Source organism: Narcine bancroftii, chromosome 12 (assembly GCF_036971445.1).
Source record: "Narcine bancroftii isolate sNarBan1 chromosome 12, sNarBan1.hap1, whole genome shotgun sequence".
In the NCBI taxonomy this organism is placed as follows: domain Eukaryota; kingdom Metazoa; phylum Chordata; class Chondrichthyes; order Torpediniformes; family Narcinidae; genus Narcine; species Narcine bancroftii.
In genome coordinates, this window is record NC_091480.1 from 74,601,139 (window position 1) to 74,626,090 (window position 24,952).

The 24,952-nt window shown below is 42.7% G+C and overlaps 1 protein-coding gene across 3 annotated transcripts in view; it reads right to left on the reverse strand.

The window, feature by feature from the left end:
* Positions 1-24,952, reverse strand: part of tbkbp1 (TBK1 binding protein 1) — a 130,893-nt gene that overhangs the window by 105,246 nt on the left and 695 nt on the right. For 2 of the 3 annotated variants that reach the window (XM_069906864.1, XM_069906863.1), the window contains exon 2: positions 1,421-1,665. In XM_069906864.1, the coding sequence (XP_069762965.1) occupies positions 1,421-1,645 (225 nt within the window). In that variant the 5' untranslated portion in view covers positions 1,646-1,665. Of the gene's footprint in view, positions 1-1,420; positions 1,666-24,079; positions 24,184-24,952 lie in introns of those variants that run through there. The other variant, XM_069906865.1, reaches the window with a different exon arrangement.

Here is a 24,952-nt window from a genome sequence, read left to right on the forward strand (position 1 = left end):
CCCCCCCCCCACCCCCACCACCCCCGTCTCTCCATTCCATCTCCTTTCGCACAAACAGGATAAATTCTACCTAGTCCCTTATCATGCAAGTTCGTTCCTTCCTGGGGCCTCATTTCTGTGAGGAGCGCTTGACAAAGTGGCAACTCTGTCTTCCTTACAGTAGACAATTTCATGTATGTTACATTCTACATGTAGTATTACATGACATTAATAGAACATTTACCTTTTACATCCAATTAACACCTTTTGTTGGTCTAGATTCCTCCCCCATTGTTTCTGCTATCTCCTGCTTCGGCCTTTTCTGATTTTCCTTGAAGGGCTCAGGCCCGAAACGTCGGCAATATATCTTTGTCTCATAGATGCTGAATAGACCGGCTGAGTTCCTCCAGCATTTCAGTGTGTTTACTACAATTACAGTGTCGGCAACCAATCGTGTTTCTTCTAATATTAGTGAACCAGATGGGTTTATCCAGTAATTTTGTGGTTTATGTTATTTTCTGTTCACTCTTTATTTAGTTAGTTAAATTTAATTTCTCCCAACAATTGAATCAATTAGCTGGAACTCTGACTGTTAGTCTTGCAACACGACCACATCACCGCTGAATATACATGTCACAAAATGACAAAGGCTTTGGGCACAGGAAGCCTCCCACTCAAAATTTAAAATTAGACATGCAGCACGGTAACAGGTCATTTCGGCCCACGAGTCCATGCTGCAAAATTTACACCCAATTAACCTACACCCCCAGTACGTTTCGAATGGTGGGAGGAAACCAGAGCCCTCAGGGAAAACCCATGCAGACACAGGGAGAATGTACAAAGTCCTTACAGACAACGTGGGATTTGAACTCTGGTCCTGGTTGCTGGCGCTGTAATGCCATTGTGCTAACTGCTACCCCAACCGTGCCTTTGTTAAAAGATCTGGTTCCCCTTGAGCCACAGTCAGGGAATCTGACATTGGAGCTGTAATTTGGGTCCAGATATCTAGACCCATCTTTCTGGAGAGTATTTACTTTGTTCTTTATTGCTAGATAATCCCTGACCATCAGAGACAGCATATAATAACCCAATGACTGTCGGCTGGGTGCAGAGCCTGTTTCCATCACTTACCCCAGTGGTTCTCAACCATTTTCACATACCACCTTAAGTAATCCCTTACTAACCACAAAGCACCTATGGTAAATGGCACCCATACCATTTGAAGGGGGCAGTTCCGCTTTACGTTCTCCTGTCATCGTGGAGATAAGCAGCTGGGATGCTCAATGCCCCAAGCACCTTAGATCCTGGAATCCCACTACCCTACAGTCTCACATAGAGAACCACACGTTTTAATACACAGCCCAAATTCCAGCCAAAGTCTTTTACCAAGATAGGACACATCTCAGCTTCACAAAGAACAAAATTTGATGCCAAGATTTACCTTGAGGTCGTACTGCCTGAGTTTCCTCTTCAAAGTGGAGTTGTCTCTTTCCATCCCAATCAGCCTTTGCTTGATATCGTTGTATGCAGTTATAAGTGCAAAATGAGAAGCAGAATGTTCCTCCCCTGTGAGCTCAGTGTTGGGGCTATCAATGCAGTCCTCTTCATCGCGTAGTCCTTCATGTGTTAGAATACTGATATCTTCTTCAAAGTTGTAAGAATCCATAGTAGGCAGTCATTGAGAAACTGTCAATTGCAAAATAAAATAAATAATACCAGACAACAAAGATTTGGCTTCCTGAACACTTTTGGGTGTTGGGCTGCTGATCACGATAATCACCTTAAAAGTTTCCTATCGTGTACCTTTTTCAAAAAAAACTTATTTTTGTGATTTTCCGCCATATTTTAAGCCTATTTCAAGCATACAAGACCACGAAGTGCAGCATGGGAGTGAAAATTCCTTTTCTGTATTTGCATTTGGACGTCTTCCCTGCTGATCTTGGTGCAGTCAGTGTCATACATGGAGAAAGGTTTCACCAGGACATTGTGACCATGGAAAAGCGGGTTCAGGGCAACTGGAATCCATCAATGCCAGCCGACTATTGTTGGTCACTGACGCAAGAGGCATCAGATGCTGAGTGCAAACTAAAATCAGCGGCAAAATATTTTTAGATCAGTTGAACAAATGCAATGTGTCAGCATCATTATGTTAAATTCAATAAAAGCTCATTCAATATTTCTCCAACTTCCTACGTGATGCAGTGAACCTGAAATTATCTTTGGGTTTAGCTTGAAGTTGTCTATCATAATCCACAATTTATTACTTAGGAAGCAAACCTTTTAGGGGGGAAAAAAAAGTTGTCCAGTGTAATTTTCCCATTTATTCAAGTAGAAAATGGGCTCTGCATTTTTGTAGAAAATTCACACTTTTAGGATACCCGATAATGTCTTACTCAATGGTGTACTTTTGAAGCCTCAAATTAAATTAGGGACAGAAGAAAGACCCACTGAAGTTCGTGGCGGACTACTTTTCAGCCAGCACCACCCCACCTCCCCAGTAATATTTCACCTCTTGCTCATCAAGAATCTATCTACCACTGCCTTAAACACAGAATATTCAAATATCCTGCTTTATCTGCCCTTTAAGGACATATTGAAAGAAAAATAAATTGACCCCACTATTTTTTTTTTGCATCGGCAAATCTTTATTTTATAAGAGCTCTGATGAGAACTAGGGGACATCGCCTCAAGATTCGGGGACTATTTAAGACAGGGACGAGGAGGAATAGCTTCTACCACCTAGTAGAGAATCTGTGGAATCCTTTGCCAGTGGACCCAATCGTGGCTGCTTCATACACAGAGAGACTTGAAAAATAGGGCAATTAAGGGTTAAAGGGAACAGGTGGGTTAGTGGAGCTGAGTCCCCGATCAGATCAGCCATGATCTCACAAAATGGCAGAGCAGGCTCGATGGCTACATAGCAGGTTCCTGCTTCTATTATTTTCTTATATAAAACAGTGGCACCGAGTTCTAGAATCCCCAGAAGGAAATATCCTGTCTGCATTTATTCTCACAAGACCTCTCAGAACCTTACACATTTCAATCAAGTTCACTTTAACTGCTTTAAGCACAGTGGGTGCCAACCTAGTCTGACCAATTTATTCTCCTAGGAAATGCAACATACAATTTACTCACTGCAAACCTCAATCGTAAGCAAGATGATAAGTACCAGATCATCTATTTTAACGCTGTTTCAGGAGGTATGTGTGGTGACCAGAACCAACACCCTGTCCCTGCCCATGGGATCATTTACTTCCATCTGAGAGAGCGGATGGAGACTTTATGTCGATTTAGAGAGCCGTACACAAAGGAAACAGGCTCTTCGGCATTGATTATACTCTGCCCACATTCCCAGCCACTCCTCACATTCTGCCACTACTACACACAAGGGGCAATTTAGAAGAGCCAATCAACCTGCCTATCTGCATGTCTTTGTAATGTGGGAGGAAACCAGAGCAGCCAGAGGAACCCCATGCAGACATAGGGAGAACTTACAAACTCAACACAGATAGCACCAGACATCAGGGTCAAACCGGTGTCACTGAGAGACGGCAGCTGCACTTGCTACGTACACTTCAAGTCCCATTTTAAACTCGACACCCCTGGTCTGCAGCTCTCCTTGACTAATGTACTCCTAGATTCAAACCGAATCTAGGCTCACAATTCTGACTTCTGCTTTTAACTCTTCCTTTTCCAGGACTGAAATGAAAGGTAAATCTGCTTTATTTGGATCACGCCCTTTCCATTCCAGTGATGTGCTCCAGGGAAGATTTCACAGCTTCATGCACATATTCTTGAAATGAGGCTGGAGAGACATTTAATATCATCCCAATGAACAAGACGATTTTGATATTACTTAGACTAGCCATTCTCAGAGTGGGGGGAGGGAGGGTGGTGGGGGGCTTTTGGGGGCCACAGCACATTTAAGTAAAAGCCTTGTTTTCTTTTCGCCTCATGTAACAAATATTTATCAGTAGGAGAGAAGTACAGAAGAAACCAAAATGATTGCTTCACAAGGAAGGGCACCCATAAACTTTAAGCAGAGTCCTGGGGAGTGGGGGGGGGGGGGGTGGGTGGAGATGATAGGTGAAAAAAAAAAGGGTTGAGAAGGGCTCTAGAGTATTCTACCCTGTCAATTGAACTCTCTTCTCCACCTCACCCTCTTGACCCACTCCTCAATCTTCTGCCGGCTATTACTACCAACTTTTTACAAGTTAAAATTCATGAGAAACACGAAAGTCTGAAGACACTGCAATGGTAGTAAAAACACAGAAGTGCTGGGGGAACTCAACAGGCCTCACAGTGTCCAGAGGAGGTAAAGATACATCATCGAAGTATCAGTAATAGATCTTTACCTCCTCTGGACGCTGTAAGACCTGCTGAGTTCCCCCAGCACTTCTGCAAGTTAAAATTGATGTTTGGCCTTCTTAACAACTTGTTGCTACCTTGTCGGATTTCCTCCACTACTTTCCAGAACCAATATTTTGAGCCGCAAGATCAAGATTTCTGAAGTTAAATACAAAATTCTTTAGTAGCATAAAGGTTAATCATGATTGGCAAGGTTCCAGACCTTTGCCTGACCTTGCCAAGTTTCTCTTTCTATATAGAATGATTTAAAATAGACCTTTGAAGCAGATGTTTTCTTGACATTAAAATCTTATCCCAAAATTCAAAATATTCATCCTTGCCATCAATTTGATGATCAATCTGTATTAAACTGAATAATATTGTTGTCCAAATCCTACGACCTATGTGCTTTTGTATATACACAAGCTGAACGTCATTCACTTCAAGCTTTGAGACTGACTGCAGTTTCAGTCACACTGAATTAATTTCGGTTACACTTTTACTTTCTAGTTCTGAATTTACAGTGAGTCATTTCTCACTTACTGAAACATCAGACTGTTGAAGTGATGGCAGAACATAACCGATTTGACACGTGTTCTGATGGAGAAGGAAATGGAACGATGCTGACCCTCGGAGAAATCGGAGGCTGACAGAGCCAAGCGGAGGGGAAGGAAGCAAGGCTGCGAAGGAGTTTCAGAGACGGGAGTTAGAACAGCAGAAATTTCTCAGCAGTCACGAGAAAGGAGCAAGAGGAGGGGGCAGAATCTATGGGGCCAACAGTGTTTGGAATTTTGTGAAGAACGAGAAACAAAGGGCGTCATTGATGATTGATTGATCTGATGTCAACCACTCCCTTTCAGTATTCCAAAGGGATGATTTCCATCCCAGTTCTATTGGAATATTTACACTACAGGAAGGATGTCATTCAACAAGAAAGGGAGCAGAAAAGATTTTACTGGGTCTGGAGTCATAAGGGAAGGCTGGGCTTTTATTCCCTTGTGCGCACAAGGCTGAGGGGCCATCTCACCAGAGAGGTAAAATCATGAGGGGCATACGAAAGGTGATTGATCACAGTCTTTTTCCCCAGGGTAGGAGAGTGTAAAACAAGAGCATATAGGTTTTAACTGGGAGGAAAAGATTTAAAAGGGATTGTGGAGCAACATTCCAGCAGAGGATGATAGGTGCGTGGAACGAGCTGGCAGGAAAAGGGTAGCGGTCGGTACAATTACAACACTTGCAACAACAGGTCCAGCCCAGGTAGACAATGAGGATGTCAAGTTCAAGTTTACATTTACTGTCACTTGTGTTGAGGTACATTGAAAAAGTTTGTTTTGCAACTTATTCAGCAAGTCTATCCATACTCAAGTGCAGCAGAGTAAGGCACTTCGAGAGTACAGCGAGAAAGTGGGCAAATTAGGCCAAGAGGCCAGCTTCCATGCTGTATGACTCCCTGGTCAGCTCTTCAAAGTCCACTAATCACTCCCTTTACATCACAAGGACCAATATAAGCTTAAAACAACACCTCGTATTCCATTTTGCAGGCTTCCAGTTTTAATATTGAATTCAACATTTTTGGGTAGAACACCTGCTCTGTTTGGGTCAGAGCTAGCCAGTGCTCCTGCATAAGAACTCAAGAAAATAGGAATAGAATTAATTCCCTTTGCCCCTCAAGCATGCCCCACTATTCAATAGGAGCATGGCTAATTTATCTCACAGCTCAGCACCTCCAACCACCCTCCCCACCTTCTACATCTGTTCCACATGACAATTAAATTCTCTTCTCTTTTAAAAAACGTATGGACTTCCCCTTTAAATACTTCCAAACATCCTGCCTCCATAGAGGATTCCAGAGATACACTACCCATGGGGAGAAGAAATTTTAGGTGACAGCCCCACCACCTCTCCCACCTTGTAACTACATCCCCTTACCCACTCATGCAAATTTTTCAAAATCGACCTTCTCACGCCCCCATAGGGTATTATAAGTTTGAACAAGATGAGGTAGTCCATCTGTTATGTTCATTCAGCATTTCCCTTTCCACTCACACAGCCTGACCTGATGATCCTATCACAGCACTTGCATGTTCCTTTGATTGTATTCTCTAACTCTTCTCACTTCAAATTTAAATTCTCACTTAAACTCTAAAGGCGATCGAACAGAATCCTCCATAATAATTCAATAATAAATTTTAACCTGCTCTGAGGACTCAGCGGGTCAGGCAGATGCATGGAGAGTCAACATTTCAGATCAGGGTCCTCTCTCAAGCAAAGGGACTGAACCTAAAACATTGACTATCCACCTCTCTGTGGACGCTGACTGACCTGCTGAGCCCCTCCATCTTCTTTTTGCTTGCTCAACTGTCCTACACTGACCCACTGTACGGAGAGTATTGATATGGTCCCAATGGAGTGCTTTGAGAATTCTACTTTTGCATCCTCTCCTCTGTCAATTTTTTCTGAAGGAGTCGATTCACAAAGCATTGGCTACATCTAAAGGATATCTGTTTAATATATTCTTTTAAAATTTAGATTTTTTTAAAAAATTTAGACATACAGCACTGTAACAGGTCTTTTTGGTCCATGAGTCCATGCTGCCCAATAACACCCAATTGACTTACAACCTCCTGTACATTTTCAACAGTGGGAGGAAACTGGAGCCCCCACAGGAAACCACCGCAGACACAAGGAGAACGTACAAACTCTTTACAGACAGCGCGGGATTTGAACCCCAGTCTCGATCGCTGGCGCTAACTGCTGCACCAACTGTGCTGTCCCATAGTCATGAGCAAAAAAACAATCAGCAGGTCAAGCAGTATCAGTGGGAGAAAAAGAATGAGTCTGACCCGAAACATTGACCATTCTTTTTCTCTCATTGAAGTTGCTCAAGTCAGAGTTCCTCCAGCAGATTGTTTGTTGCTCCACATTCTAGCTTTTGTAGTCTCTTGTGAGTCCCTTATATATTCAGGACAGTCAATAAACATTTTCCTAATCACTGGCCTCACACAAGGTCTGTGACCTTACAGAGCGTCATGTATATATACAGAGCATACATTGAGTGCATAACGAATAATACAGTACAGATTGTACCTCTGTAATCCGGCAACGTCAGGATTTGGCCATAGCCGGACCACAGGAAATACCGGTAAACAACAATTGACCCCTAAGAGAACCCCCTATGTAAACATATCAAAAGGTAGAACAAAGCTTAAAACAGGAAATAATAAGGTGGGGTGGCACGATTAGCGTAGCGGTGAGCGCAACACCTTTACAGTGGCAGCGATCGGGACCGGAGCTCGAATCCCACACGGTCTGTAAGGAGTTTGTACTTTGTCCCTGTGTCTGTGTAGATTTTCTCAGGGCTCTGGTTCCCTCCCACCATTTGAAAGAGAGAGTGCAGAGAAGGTTCACGAGAATGTTGACAGGATTTCAAGGTTTGAGTTACAGGGAAAGGTTGTGCAGACTGGGGCTTTTTTCTCTGGAGCGTAGAAGATTGAGAGGGGACTTGATAGAGGTGTTTAAGATTTTAAAAGGGACAGACGGAGTTAACGTGGATAGGCTTTTTCAATTAAGAGTGGGGGAGATTCAAACTAGAGGGCATGGTTTAAGATTGAAGGGGGAAAATTATAAGGGGAACGTGAGGGGAAATTTCTTTACGCAAAGGGTGGTGGGGATGTGGAATGAGCTTCCGACAGACGTGGTCGAGGCGGGATCATTGGTTACATTTAAGGAAAGACTGGATAGTTACATGGATAGGAGAGGACTGGAGGGGTATGGACCGGGTGCTGGTCAGTGGGACTAGGAGGGTGGGGATTTGTTACGGCATGGACTAGTAGGGCCGAACTGGCCTGTTCTGTGCTGTAAATGGTTATATGGTTATATGGAAATGTTCTGTGGGTGTAGGTTAATTGGGTGTAAATTGAGCGGCACGAACTCATGGGCCAAAATGGCCTGTTACTGTGTTATATGTCTAAATTTAACATTAAAAAACAAAGAACTGTAAACAGTTAACGAATGAAAACAAACTGTGCAATACAGATAGAAAAAAAATCAATAAAGTGCAGAAATAAGAGTCCTTAAATGAGTTCCTGATTGAGTTTGTTGTTGAGGAGTCTGATGGTAGAGGGGGAGCAGCTGTTCCTGAACCTGGTGGCGCGAGACCTGTGTCATCTATACCTCTTTCCTGATGGCAGCAGTGGGAACAGAGCATGTGCTGTGTGGTGTGGATCCTTGATAATTGCTGCTGCTCTCCAATGGCAACGTTCCCTGTAGATGTACTCATTGGTGGGTAGGGTTTTGCCTGTGGTGCTCTGGGCTGTGTTCACTACCTTTTAGAAGGTTTTATGTTCAGGGTTATTGATATTCCCATACTAGATTGTGATGCAGCCGGTCAGCACACTTTCCATCACACATCTGTAGAAATTTGCCAGGGTTTCTGATGTCATACCAAACCTCCCCAAACTCCTGAGGAAGTAGAGGTGCTGACATGCTTTCTTCATGGTGTGACAGATTATATCATATTTTACATAGATTATTTTTGAAGGAAATAGATTGTGGGAGTAGTGTAGGTCACAAAAAACACTTCGCAAAACAAATCATTTAAAATGCCAGATGTGACAGATTATGTTGTGTTTTATATTATATATAGATTTTTTTTGGGAGATAAATTGTGGCAGGTTTGTTAGTGTAGTCACATACAAACACTTCCAAACAGATCTCATTTTAAATACTGGAGCTCTGCTCAAGCCAGACAGTCTGACTCCAAGTGCCTTTGCAAAAGCTTTGGGGAGTGCCTATAGAGACTTCACTAATGGATTGTTGTTTTGAAAATCAACAGATGAAAGAACTCGGAGGATTAGGTTTGGAGCCACAGGCTGTCTGAGTGCAGTTGGCTGTTCTAAGAGGGTCATGTGGTTTTGCAAGGAGAGAGAGTCAAACAGGTTTTCTCTCAGCCTCAGAACGAGAGAGAACGAGAGAGAACGAGAGAGAACGAGAGAGAACGAGAGAGAACGAGAGAGAACGAGAGAGAACGAGAGAGAACGAGAGAGAACGAGAGAGAACGAGAGAGAACGAGAGAGAACGAGAGAGAACGAGAGAGAACGAGAGAGAACGAGAGAGAACGAGAGAGAACGAGAGAGAACGAGAGAGAACGAGAGAGAACGAGAGAGAACGAGAGAGAACGAGAGAGAACGAGAGAGAACGAGAGAGAACGAGAGAGAACGAGAGAGAACGAGAGAGAACGAGAGAGAACGAGAGAGAACGAGAGAGAACGAGAGAGAACGAGAGAGAACGAGAGAGAACGAGAGAGAACGAGAGAGAACGAGAGAGAACGAGAGAGAACGGGTTTGTGCAGCTTGTTGAAACCCCATTTTGAAGACGGGTTGTGAGTTCTGAGTTCACCCTGTTCAAAACCCTTATGGTCCATATAAGAGGAAATGGCTGGCTAGAGTGCTTCACCTGAAATAAGGGAAACAAAAGGAACTCTGTGGTGACCTGCAGAAGATGAGGTTATTATTTGGAAAATCTCGATGGGGCAAGTTTCTTCGGCAAGACACTGAAGTGGCTGATCGGAGGGAATCAGTTTGTGTGTGCCTAATGAGCAACGAATCTCTCACTGAAACCAACTAGAACCTTCCAGAGCAGTAACCAATTATTTTTAAGTACCAGAACTTGGTGAAAATTCATAAATGTTAAAATCTATGCACAGTATAAGAATTGCCTGATACCGGTGAACTAGGAGGAGTGAGAAATGAGATTGGACCATGAATCAAAGAACTTTGTTGAACTTATACACTTTACATACACGTGCACTTAGAATTAGACGGGAGTTAAGTTAGGTTAAGCTAATAGTAATAAGTTAAAGTTTGATCCTGTTTTTATGTTTAAAGAAAATTAAAAACTACTTTTGTTTAAGTAACCATTTGTCTTGATGAATTTCTTTTGCCACCAGGTTTTAGGGTCCTCTGGGCCCATAACAATGATGCCATTAGTGTGACCAGTCCAGTAAAGATCCTCCAAGATAAAGATTCCCAAGAACTTAAATTTGCTCACCATCTCCACCTCTGATTCCCCCAATGAGCACCAGATTGTTGACTTTAGGAAGGGAAAACCAGAGGTATACAATCAGGTCCTTTGTTTTGGTGACATTGAGTGCAAGGTTATTGTTGGTGCTCCATTCAGCCAAGTTTTCAATCTCCCTCCTGTATGCTGACTCAATCACCTTTCTTTATACAACCCACTACCGTGGTATCATCAGCAAATTTGTAGATGGTGTTATCATACCGAGCCACACCGTCATAGGTGTAAAGTGAGTGGAGCAGGGGGCTAAGAACATAGCCCAGTGGTGCTCCAGTACAGATAGAGATTATGGAGAAGTTCTTACCAATCCTCACTGATTGTGGTCTGAAATCCATGATCCAATCATACAGTGGGGTGTTGACTCCAGGGTCTTGGAATGTGCTGATTAATTTTGAGGAGATGACGGTGTTAAAGACCGAACTGTAGTTGATAAAGCATCTTGATGAATGCATCTTTACTGTCCAGGTGTTCCAGGGCTTTGTGTAGACTCAGTGAGATGGCATCTGCTGTAGACCTGTTTCTACGATAGGTAAACTGGAACAGATCCATGTCACTGCTCAGACAAAATCTGATCTGCCTCATCACCAGTCTTTCAAAACACTTCTTCACTGTTGATGTAAGTGCTACTGGTTGAAAGTCAATAAGGCAGGTCACTGCTCTCTTCTTGGGTGCCAGTATGATTGACATCAAAGTAATGATAAATAAATATTACTAATATAATAAACAAATACTGCAAAATCCCCATTATCTGGAATTCAAGCAACCAGCAACAAAAAAAATTGCAGAAAATAGGGTAAAAAAAAAAATACGAAAGTTTAAAATTGGTGCCCTCAGCCTTAATTCGCCAATCAAGCAACAAGCATTCTCAAGCAACCAGAAAATTCACTTGTCAGGCATCTACCAATCCCCAGGGGTGCAAAACAAGGTTGCAAATTTGATGACCAAAAATTATAAGAGTTTTCCAAAAAATGTTCACACTGAAACAAAAATGGTCTGGAAAGGGGCTTGAGGTCATCACTGCCTCTCTTCTTCCCCAAAAAGTAGTCATTACGCTTATTAAAGGTGGTCAGAGGTAGGCACAGGAATACTCTGGGAGGTCCGTGGAGAGAAACCGGTTATGAGCCATTGCACTAAAGCAGTGGTTTTCAAACTTTTTCTTTCCACTCACATCCCACCTTAAGTAATCCCTATGCCATAGGTGCTCTGTGATTAGCAAGGGATTAGCTAAGGTGGCATGTGAGTGGAAAGAAAAAGGTTGAGAATCACCTCTCTAAAGGAATTATAGAATAGATTAGAACTGAGGTGCTTATGTTTTTCTTTCCAGTGTATAGTTCAGGAATTCTTCCTCTCACCAAGCCAGAGTTGCTGAGACATCATCAAACTTGAAAAGAAAAATGTGGCAGCACTGAAAATAAACAGCAGGATGTGAAATTAATTGGAGATGTGGTTCAAAGGCTCAGAACAGTCATGATGGACAACTACCTTCCTTCCTTTTCAGATTGCATAATCTGCAGTCCTTTGCTGTCCCCACTTCTAACCTTTGTTGTCAGCTCCACCCTTCCCTTCCCTCCCACATCTGGCTCCATCTTCTCGTCACCTCCTCACCACCACCCATCACCAGCCAGCTCCTGCCTCACCCCTCCCCAATTGTCCATCTTCCCTCTCAGTCCCGACGCAGGGTCTCAGCCCAATGCGTCGACGTCCCCTTTGCCTCCGCAGAGGCTGCATGACCCACCGAGTTCCTCCACCAGTTGGCTATTTGCTCAATATTCCAGCCTCTGCAGTGTGCCCCCAGTACAGTTGATGTCTGAAAATCCGGACTGCTCAGGGATTGGGTTGGTCCGGATTTTTGGCTTTTCCAGATTCATGGGCAGTACTTTTAAAATTCAACTTTAAGGAGGAATAAAGAGATGAACAGGTAAATTTAGATAATTTATTCATTGGCAAATACAAGCAGTTTTAAAGAAAAATAAAGTCAACAAGCTTGGTTGCCTGTTGCTGCTGTACATCTGTGGCACTTACGCATGCTTGCACGGACACGTAAGCCCGCTAAATTTAAGAGATTTTTTGAAAAGTCCGGGTTCTCAGGTGGTCCAGATTTCTGGCATCCAGATATTTAGACTTCTACTGTAGAAACAATTACTTTACCAGTAAATAGATTATGCACAGATCATCAACAATCTGCAGAGCCCAGCCCTCAAAGGATCAAAGATCTCTAGATTAGTGCCTTTGTGATTCCCTTTCCCAAATCACAACTATCTCATTGCTAAAACACCAGGCTTCAAAGTATTTTCTTCAGTGGGCACCGACAATCTCTCCATCCTTGACCAGTTTTTACTGCTCAGTGAGATGGAGCTTTGGGCATTTGGGATGTAAAATGTCTTGATAGGAAGAACATTTGTTTCGGTTGTCAGAGCTTGGTCAGTTCAATCTCAGAACAGTGCTGCAGGAATTCTTCAGGATAGTGTCTGATGGTCAGTTGACTCATCCATGGCGTTCCTCCTGGTGGAAGATTAGGGTTATCAGAATCAGAATTTACTGTCATGAACTAGTCATGAAATTCTGTGTTTTGCCAGCATCTTAGCGAAAACATTCATATTATAACCATCTTACAACATTACTATAAGTAAAAGAAAAATAATAGTGCACAAAAAGTAAGGCAGGGTCCTTGATTCATTGATTATTCAGGAATCTGATGGCAGTGGGGAAGAAGCTGTCCTTGTGCCATTGAATACTTGTCTTTAGGCTCCTGTGCCTTTTCCCCCCAATGGTAGCAGAGTGAAGAGGGCATAGCCTGGATAGAGGCTCCTTTTTTAAGACACTGCCTCAATGGATTGAGTTTGGTGCCTGTGATGCCACAGGCCGAGTTAACAACCCTCTGGAGTTTATTCTTGTCCTGAGAGTTAGTGCCTCCAATACCAGGCAGTGATGCAACCAACCAGAATACTCTCTATAGTACACCTATAGAAGTTTACGAGATTTTTCGGTGACATACCCAATCTCCTCGGGCACCTCACAAAGTATAGTCTCTGGCGAGCCTTCTTTGTGATTGCATCAATGTGCAGGCTTCAGGGCAGATCCTCGGAGACGTTGACACCCAAGAATTTGAAGTTCTTGACCCTCTCCACTACTGAACCCTTGATGAAGACTGGGTCATGTTCCCCTGACTTCCTCCTGAAGTCCACAATCATCTCCTTGGTTTTGCTGACCTGGAGCACAAGGTTGCTGTCATTACATCATTCAACAAGCTGATCTATCTCCCTCCCTGTACGCTTCCTCATTGCCACTTGTGATTCTGCCAATAACTGTGGTGTCATCAGAAAATATGGAGATAGCATTGGAATTGTGCCTGGCCACACAGTCATGGGTGCTCCTGTGTTGATGATCAGTGAGGAGGAGATGTTATTTCCAATTCGTACTGACTGGTCTTCTGATGAGAAAGTCAAGGATCCAGTTGCAAAAGGAGGTACAGGGGCCTACAGCTTGTAGCTTCTTCACCAGCACTGAGGGAATAATGGTATCGAAGGCTGAGCTGTAGACTATGAAGAGTCATCATATGTATGAATTGCTGTTTTCGAGGTGATCCAAAGCTGAGTGGAGAGCCAGCGATATTGCATCTGCTGTGGAGTGATATGTGACGATAGGCAAATTGCAGTGAGTCCACATCTTTGCTTAGATACGTGTTAATTCTAGCCATGACCAGCCTCTCAAAGCATTTCATCACAGTAGAAGTTAGTGCTCCTGGGTGGTGGTCATTGAGGCAGCTCACACTACTCTTCTTAGGTACTGGGATGCAGGTGGGGACCTCTGCCTGCAGCATTGAATGGTTGAAAATGTCCATGAACACTCTGGTGCAGATTTTCAGTACCCTGCCAGGTACGCCATCAGGGCCTGATGCCTTGCGAGGGTTTACCCTCTTGAATGATGTTCTGATGTCATCCTTAGAGACAGATATCACAGGGTCCTCAGCCTTTTCAGGGATTCTAGTAGCACTGCTTGGTTCTTCTTCTCAAAGCGGGCATAGGTGGTGTTCAACTCATCGGGTCGTGAAGCATCACAGCCATCTATGGTGTTCGCCCTCGTTTTGTCGGCTATAATGACCTGCACTCCCTGCCATCATTGATTAACACAGGACAACAATTTTTTTCAAAAGGTTTGCTTCCTGAAAAAAATTGGGTATTATGTTAGACAACTTCTAGCTAAACACAGAAACAATTTCAGATTTGCTGTATGATGCAGGAAGTTGGAGAAACATTAACTTTTATTGAATTTAGCATGTTTAATCACATAATGATACTGACACATTGAGTTAGTTCAACTGACCTAAAAATGCTTTGCCACTGATTTTCATTTGTACTCAACATCTGATGCCTCTCGTGTCAGCGTCCAACAATAGTCAGCTAGCATTGATGGATTCCCGTTGCCCTGATACCCCTTTTCTATGGTTGCAATGTCCTGGTGAAACCTTTCACCATGTTCATCACTGACTGCACCAAGATCAACAGGGAATGCAGAAAATTAATTTTCAATGATGCGCTGCATTTCTATGGTTTTTTTTATGCTTGAAACATATTAAAAATGACAGAAAAATCACAAAAATATATTATATCTAAAAAGCAGTACATGATAGGAAAGTTTTAAAGTGATTTTCTTGATCAGCAGCCCTAAATCCATAAAATACATCCAAAAAAGTTTGTTGTCCAGTGTTATTGAACAACATATAATTCCATACACAACTCCTCAGCAAGTGAGGCTTCCCAAGAAAACATTCAGACACGGTTGGCGCATTCACGGATATGGACCCCCTTATGAGGTGCTGTGCCTCCCCTCCCCCCCCCCCCCCCCCCAGTCGCGGCCATCACATCAGCCCTGCCCTCGAACGCATCATTACCGTGCGTCAATAGGGTCTAAAATGATGCATGGTAGTGACTCTCTACCCAACCCCAGCCGCATTCGTCAGCACAGGTAGCTCCCATGCATCTGACAGCAGACCCCCCCCACCCCCAGCCACCACTGGCACATTTTTTAGTTGAGAGCAACTTCCTCCCCACCGAGCGAGTTGCCGAGCACTGGAATGTGCCCACCTCTAACATTCCAATGACCCCCTCTAACATTAGTTCTGGCGCCAACCCTGCATTCAGACATGGGCTGTTGAGTGACACTATAATAAATCCTGCTGGCTTCATGTGGTACAACTCGAACAGAATGATATTTACACATTACTAAATTACAGTCACTTACCAATGTTCGGTATACAACTAAAACATTCACAGAAACCGCAATTATCTAATTGATTAACTGTATGGGCTCGAAGGGCCAATATATTTCAAAGAAATAATTTATTGACAATATATTTCAAAGAAACCTGCAGAGCCTTTGTCTCAGTATCATGTTGCTTTTTTAAGTCTATTTACTTCCACTACTTTGCCTCACTGGCCATCTCAGGTACCAGTCACTCTCTGAGAGATGAGAAGAGACCCCAGGTGCTGAAGTTTAGAACAAAAAAAAGATTGCTGGAAGAAAGTTGTCAAGCAGCATCTGTGGAGGCAAAGGTACAAGTCGATGCCTTGCATAAAGACCCTACATCAAGAGTGAGAAGGAAAGCAGTAGAGCCGGATATAGGAGCATGGTTGGAGGATGGGAGAGAGGCTGATAGGTGATTGGGTAGAACCAGATGGGGGTGACGAATGATTAGTTGAGGAAACTTGGATATTTGTTTCAAGACCTCAGTCTGAAACGTCCCTTTCTCCAACACTTTGTGCTGGACGTAGCTGTGATTTAACCAGAGAAAGAATGAACATTACTTATTCCCATCGTGTCATGCCAACCTATAAAAACTTCCCATTTAAATCCTCACTAGTCCAAGTCCTAATCATTTCATTCACAAGCACTTGAATTTGGTATGGGTCTGAGTTTAATGAAGTGTGCAGCAAATATTTGTTGATGATAAATTTGTCTGCAGAACCAAAGAACATCTTCACTGAAGTTGTGGTCAAGTATTACATCCAAGTTGTAGAAAACAACTGACTAAACATTTAATTTAAAAAAAAACTATGAAGTATTCTCTCAAAAACTTTATGCAAATCAATTCTAAATAGTAAATCTTGGACAGCAGTTTGCGACATTAGCTGATAATCAGTCCCAGTAGAGTTGATGATTTATTTAAAAGCCTTGCGCATTTCAAGCTGAACCAATTGACATTTTTTTAAAATTTAGATTTACAGCATGTTACTGGTTCTTTCAGCCCACGAGCCCATGCCACCTAATTACACCTGACAGTTTTTGAAGGGTGGGAGGAAACCCACACAGACACGGGGAAAAAATGGAAACTCCTTTCAGACAGCGCTGGATTTGAACCCCAGTCGTTGGGATTGTAACAGCGTTGCGCTAGCTGATACACTAACCATGCTGCCTCTCAAATCTCTCAGCTATGAACAGCATAAGAAAAGGATTAACTGACAATATCAGGATGCAGGCATCTGTCCAAGGTCAAATACTGTTCCAAAATAAGGCTTAGTGCACAGAGCAGGCAACTGAAAAAATATGCACGAGAGTAAGGAAAGTCACAGCAAAAATGTTACGTTCAGCACTTTAACCCAATCTACTCAAGATAATCCAACAGCATTGGTTTAAATGCTAATTTTCAAGTTGTTTATTGTCATCTGATTGTACAAATACAGTCCGACAAAGCAGACATATCACACATAAGACAAATAATACATCCGCAAGACAAGTATTCATATATACAAATATTATCTAGTAAATATGAAAGTCTCAGAGAGTTAGTGTGAACGGTTCCTTTGGTTATTCTGCACTGTCACAGCCCGTGGGAGGAAGCTGATCCTCAGACTGGTGGTGCTGGCTCTGATACTCCTGTATCTCTCTCTCTCAATGGGAGCAGCTCAAACAGCATTCTTCAGTCCTCGGTGCAAAACACGCAGACACACAACCAGACATAACATACATACAGACTGAGACAAACAATATATATATATAATATATATATATATATATATATATATATATTTATTATATGCATGACAAATATAATGAAGTATTGTTTTGTAAATATGTCAGATGGTCACTGGAAGCAGTTCCTTTAGTCGTTCAGTATTCTCACTGCCCGTGGGAAAAAGCTGCTCCTCAGCCTGAGGGTGCTGGCTCCGATCTCTTTCTCGATGGGAGCAGCTGAAAGATCCTGTGTGCAGGGTGGGAGAGGTCCTCAATGATTTTGCACGCCCTCTTCAGACAATGATCCTGGCAGATCACGTCAATAGTTAGGGAATGGTGGGGAGGGAGTCCACAGTGATCCTCTCTTTCACTCTTCTGGGCCTGTGGATTGACCCCCGATCCCCTTTCTCTGCAGCAACCAGCCGAAGTGGATTCTGCAACCTCGTCTGCCACTATCATTTCTCTAGTTTAATCATACTGTCCATTACAATAAATATCGGTGAAGTTTGTAACTGATATGCTACTCAACCAATGAAATTGCCACCCAGCAAGTTAACCCATAAAATCATGTGGGGTATAAATAAGGTAAATAATCATAGTCGTTTCCCCACAATAGAGGAATCCAAAACTAGTGGACAGAGAATTAAGGTAAGAGGAGAAAGATTAAAAAGGGTCCTGAGTAGCATCTCCCTCACACAGAGGGTGGTGGGTATATGGAATGAACTGCCAGAAGAAGTGCTAGAAATAGGGATAAATGTCACATTCAAAAAGCATTTCGATAGGTACAGGTACATCTATCAGGCAAAAGCATTTAGACAGGCACAGGTATATCTATCAGGGAGGTAAAGATGTGAAAGAATAAGTTCAACAAATATGCTTAACAAAGATTAATGAATCAGGTGAGAAAACACAGTAGCTGCTTGTAAAATGGTGGGAATATAATTTCCTTCTAAACATGACCTTCTCTGTGCTGTTTCTGGCTGTCCATCCCATACGATGATGATGGTTCCTTTCAGTCAGTTTGTGGAGTTTGATATGAAGATACCCCACTCCTCAGAAAGGAACAATGTGTGCGTGAATGGATTGAGGCGAGTAGGGGGTTGCACAGGTCCAGACCCACCCTCTTGACATCCCCTCCTGGATCCAGACGGATGGGGAAAGCTCTGTTGGAGTGAATGGCCAGACCAAGCTTCGATGCAAGACAATAGACAATAGACAATAGACAATAGGAGCTGGAGTAGGCCCTTCGGCCCGTCGAGCCAGCACCGCCATTTTACAGATCATGGCTGATCACTACCATCAGTACCCCTTTCCAGCCTTATTCCCATAACCCTTAACTCCTTTGCCCACTAAGGGATGCCCTTTCCGTGCTTCAGGCCATGTGTTTGCTACATGGCCATTGACCATGTAGGAGAGGGTTCATCCGCCTTTTGACAGGTCTTGTTTTTCATCCTGCAGAGTGTCTAGCCACCCTCTGCACCACGCAAGCCTAGTGGGGGAGCCGGTTTAGTTGCCAACCACCTGACCATGCAACACGTAGTACTGGGTTCATGGTACCAGTAGCGCTCAGACGAGTGACCTGACATTCATTATGCTGTAGTGTGATAGTAACTAACGCCACAAGAATGTCAATACGCCTTGAGAAAAGAATACCCTGACATTTCCAGCCATTTGCCAACACCACCAGGGAACATTATTGTCAACACAAAATTATCAGGTGTGTGAAACTTGTATGAAACTTGTAAGGGACCCAAAGATGTGTAAAAGTATGATGAACACTCTGATGCTTTGAGTAGGGTTTAGTGTAGAGACCGAATTACTAAACCCCTCACTCCTGCTAGCATTACCAAGGTTAAATAAAGAAACTGTTGTATGTTTGATTGATTCTGCTGTTTTTTTTTTTATTATAGCATGGGTTGACTTTAACAAAGAGTGATATGGGCAAAACTTTGGCAAATGGGAATAGATTGGGCCAAAGGATTTTCTCATTCTGTAGAACTGTATGCATCTATAAATAGCCTACAATGTCTTTTGGACTTTAAGATATAGTAGAAACTAAAATAATGGAGATAGAACCATGACGAGTTAGGTTGTTGGAGAGATGGGAATTCTAACAAGGTTTATTCTGATCTCCAGCTCTTTATTCTAATCTCTCTAACTGCATTAAAAATTGCCTGGAGTCGAACCATTTAAAAGAGAGATGATAATCCTCCTGGCATCCTGACCAATGTTTATCCCTCAGTTCTATCCTCACTGGAGCACGATTAACTGGACATTATCACATTGCTATTTCTGTGATGTATCCTCAGGGGCTGCAGTGTTACCTACATTTCTCCATTGACTGTGCATCTCATTTGGGCAACTTGAGAATGATACAGAATAAGGGTTAGTTATTTCTTTCTACCAGCTCTCTGTATAAATCTGCTCCCTTAGGTGGATGTAAAGAACTCAGGACAATTCTTGAAGTGGAGCTGGAGAATTATCTTCAGCGTCCTAGTGTCAATACTAATTCCTTAATTGGCATGGTTGAAACTGATTATATAGTCATTATCAAATTGCTATTTGTGAGATCTTGTTATGCACAACTCGGTCCATTTTCCTACACCACAGTTTCTGTTCAGTGGCTGCACTTCAGAAGAACTTAACTTCTTTCTGGTATACTGAGCCAATGAAATGCACTGGAGAAATAGATTTTCTTCTTTTATTTTCTCTTGAACCATGGGCCAAGGAGACAACAGGCAGTAAGAAGGTTGGGCCTCATAAAGAGGTGGGGGGAGGGGGGGGGAGGGGGTGTTAAGGCTAAAGTCAATTCATGTCAATGCTACTAATTCAAGGGGCATGAACACAGGGCAAACAGTACAAACTCCTACAGACAGCAACATGCTTGAATCCAGGTCACTGGTGCTGTAATACCATTGCACTAACTGCTACACCAGCCATGCCACCCTGTCCTTCATCACCCTGGCCATGCTCTCTTTTCACTGTTACTTTCACAGAAAAGGTACAGAAGCCTACAATTCGGCACCTCTAGATTCAAAAACATTTATTTTGTCCAGTAGCTCTCAGGCTCTTGACAGATTTTTGTACTATGGTCCAACTCTTTCTTTCATAGTGTTCCCCCCCACCACTCGTTATGTCTGGTTTGATAATTCATCTGTTTTCATGGTACATGGTAATGGTATTCATCTTGAACAGCCATTCTCAACCTGTAAAACACAAAAATCTGCAGGCGCTGGTTGAAGTTGGTCTTTTCAGCCATTCTCAACCTTTTTATTTTAACTGTGCCTCCCCTAGGATTCTGCTCAAAGTTTATGGAACCCCTTCCCTGTGAAGTTTTTGTTTCTTCCGTACTTCTCTCCTGCCGACTACATAAAAAACCAAAAATATTAATGTTACATGAGGTGAAAAGTAAACAAGGTTTTTACTTAAATGAGAGGAGTAAAATGTGAAAGTCTGCAGGCTCTGTGACTGAAGTAAAAACACAATGCTGGAGAAACTCAGCAGGTCAGATAGTGTAAAATCACCAAAATGCTGGAGGAACTCAGCTGGTCTTTTCAGCATCTATAGGAGATGCATTACTTTATATGGCAATAATAATGATGCATAACCAACGTTTTGGACTTGAGCCCTTCATTAAAGTATCAAGGTATTATTTAAATGTGCTGCGGCCACCATTGAGAACAGATGATCTAGAACAGCAGCAGAATTTGCTTTTAACATCTACCTGAGAAGGAAGGCAGGGCACTCAACTTTACACAACAAAAAGTGCTTCTGGCCATGCAAATTGGTGAATTTACTGCTATGTATGTACTCACACTGTTCTCTTCCACAATTGCACATTGGCATGTGCACACTGTAAATCATAGGTTGCAACTGTTATTATTAATTCACACTAAAACTGCTTGATTCTAAACCCTACAGGGGCAGAGTGAGTAGAGTTGCTGTCTCACAGGGCCAGAGACTTCGGTTCAGTCCTGATCTTTGGTTCCGACTGTCGTTACCCTCCCACCCTCCTGCGCCCCACCATCCCCACCCCAGGGCTTTAGTATGCCCACACATCCTAATAATGTAGGTTAACTGGCCACCATAAACTATCCCGAACGTGCTCGTGAGCGGTAAAATCTGGGAGAGTTGTGAGGAATGTGGGGACAATAAAGAGAGTAATGTGAGATTAGTGTAAATGGGTGCTTGATGTGGACTTGATGGGCCAACAGACCTGCGTTTATGACCAAAGCACATGCAACAGGATTAGCAACTGAATTCTGGTACTGGGTAGGAGACAGAGGATGTGGTTTCATTACTAGTGTTCACCATTGACTAGAAACCTAATTGGACAATCCATAAATAAAGTAACAATGAGAACAGGCCAGAAGCTGAGAATCCAAGAGTTAAGTACTTACATCCCGGCTCTGCAGAATCTTTTCAACAGTAACAAAGACTCAAGACAAGAATGGAGTAGAATAAATTCCACTGAGCTTAATCTGCACATAAAATTAATCAGCACCTGGAGTAAAGCAGCTCACTTCATTTGTACCCAATCTACTCTAAGCACATACCCACCACTGACATGTGGTAGCTATAAAATGCACTACAGCAACTCACCAAGGCTTCTCTGAAATGATCTCCCAGTAGGGCAAGGAGAGAAGGCACATGAGGAGTGCGGTAGAGCAGAGGGATTTGAGATTACAGATACATAATTCCCTGAAAGTGGTGTCACAGGTGGATAGGGTTGTAAAGAGAGCTTTTAGCATATTGGCCTTCATCAATTAAAGTATTGAGTACAGGAGTTGGGATATTATGGTAAGACTTTGGTGAGGCCAAATTTGGAGTATTGTGTGCAGTTTTTGTCACCTAACTACAGAAAGGACGTCAATAAGATTGAAAGCGTGCAGCAAATATTTACTAGGATGTTGCCTGGACATCAGGAACTGAGTTACTGGGAAAGGTTAAACAGGTTAGGACTTTAATCCCTGGAGCATAAAATGAGGGGAGATTTGATAGAGGTGTTTAAAATTATAAGGGGGGATAGACAGAGTAAATGTAGGTCAGCTTTTTCCTCCGAGGGTAGGTGAGATAAAACCAGAGGATGTGTTCAGGGTGAAAGGGGAAAAGTTTAGGGGGAAATATGAGGGGAAACTTCTTCACACAGGGAGTGGTGAACAAATTGCCAACTTAAGTGATGAATATAGGCTCAATTATAACATTTAAGAAGAATTTGGACAGGTACACGGAGGGAAGTGGACTGAGTGTACATCAGTGGGATTAGGCAAAAGAGCCGAAGGGGCCTGTTTCTGTGCTGCAATGTTCTATGGTTCTATGTCACCAATGACATGACATGTCTAAATCCCACATCATGCTGATTGGAAAGGATTTCTTCACCATCCTGAAAACTCCCTCTATAACCGCACTGTAGGCATACTCTCATAGTCTAGATTATAGCAGTTCATGATGCCAGATCACCAATACTTTCTCAAAAACAATTAAAGATAGACATTGACCTGGTTTTATTACAAGACTATAAAACACAGAAGCAGTGGGCTATTTGGCCCGTCGAGTCTTCTCCACCATTCCATCATAAGTTGATCTACTCTCCCACTCAGCCCCACTCCCCTGCCTTCTCTCTATAATCTTTGATACCCTGACTATTCAGATAATTATCGATCTCTGCCTTAAATATACCCAACAATCTGGCCTCCACAGCCACCCATGGCAGCAAATTCCAGAGGTTCACCACTCTCTGGCTAAAGAAATTCCTTTTTATCTCTGTTTTAAGTGGGCAGCCTTCAATCCCAAAGTTGTGCCATCCTCTCCTGGACACCCCACTGTGGGAAACAAGTTTACTACATCTACTTTGTCCAGGCCTTTCAAGATCCTCATTCTTCTGATCTCTAAGGAGCACAGTCCAAGAGCCATCAAACATTCCTCATACACTAATCCATTTATTCCTGAAATCATTCTTGTAACTTTTTAATACCAGCGCATCCTTTCGTCAATAAGGAGCTCCCACACTCCAAGTGAAGCCTCACCAGTGCCTCAACATCACATCCCTGCTCTTATATTCTATTCCTCCAGATGAGTGCCAGCATTGCATTTGCCTTCTTTCCCACCTACTCAACCTACCTGGAGGTTAACCTTTAAAGAATCTCGCACAAGGACTCCCAAGTCCCTTAGCACCTCTGAATTTTGAAATTTCTCCTTGTCCAAATAATAGTTCGCCCTATTTACCAGTGATGTGAATTGAACATAAAGTATTTCTCTTAATACATCCACTCTTCTCGATTTTCCATCACTTTCCATTCCCGAGTGGCTCTCCTGCATTTCGATATAAATGCGCAGTGGCTCGATATCAGTTCATAATTCTGGTGAGATCACCATGATGAATCAATCTTGAGCCCATGGAGACACACACACACACACACCTGCACACACTTACACTCACACCAAAGCATGCTCACAATTACACGCAACACATCAACACATGACCACACTCACACACACTCTCTCTCTCTCTGGCATACACGCACGCAGACACGCACATTCAGCTCTCTCACACAACAGGGGAGATAACACATTAGCAGTCAGGAACGAGAGATGCTACACCATTGTACAGAAGCACATGACTGCACTCCAACCCCGAAGTGATGGCTCCATGTGTAACAGCTCTGCGATTCACTCCCACTCCATAGGCTCAAGTGCTAACATTGCAATAGCAAGAGGTTACATCTACCTGACAAGATGTTAGATTCAGATCCCATGAACTTTCTCAGTATGATGTAAGAATTCATATTGCATGAGTTCAAAACTGCAAGGCGATTCAATCCGGTGCTCAAGTCAGCATTTATCGACTCGACATGACTGGGAAACGGATCATTTTAGTCTGGGATAAACTGCTCTTCATTAATTGGCTGCTGTGCTTCCTGTTTTATATAAAAAAAACCGACCAGTTCCGGATGTCTAATTAAATGCAAGATTTTAACGGCAGAAATAGGAAGCATTCTTTATTACTCAAATCAGGTAGTAAATTCAAACTCATGACGATACTGAATACGTCAAGGAAAATGGGAGAACTCCAGGAATAAGCCCCACGGGGCCATCTGATGATTATCATTCACCTCAGCCATAAGATGCCATATCCACATAGGGTGCATTCCTTCAAACAAAAACGTAACTATTTACTGAATCATCCTTTGAGCGTGGAAATCTTAACGTTCAGTCTGCTTCATGATATTGGAACTTCTACAAAGTACAATTCATGTTAAGCTGCACTGTTTATTAATTCAACATTAAACAATACAAAATGTAGCCAACCTATCTCAAGTTTCTGAATTGTTTAAATGCAATGATTTACATTAACATCCGACTGTTCTTTAACTATTTGGAATTCCATTTACAACAAATGTATTCCAACGGTGAGAAATCCTGCAGAGTAACGTGTACTAAGCCAGACTTGAGAGAATATTATTGCTGGCCACATCACAGACTCAGCCTGGGTTTCTCGGCGTGGAAAAACGCCTGCGCACTCGTCCCAGACCAACCCAGCATCTCGCCTCGAACAGTAAGACAAAAAAAATGCTACTGATTTTTAAATTACGGTGGCCAA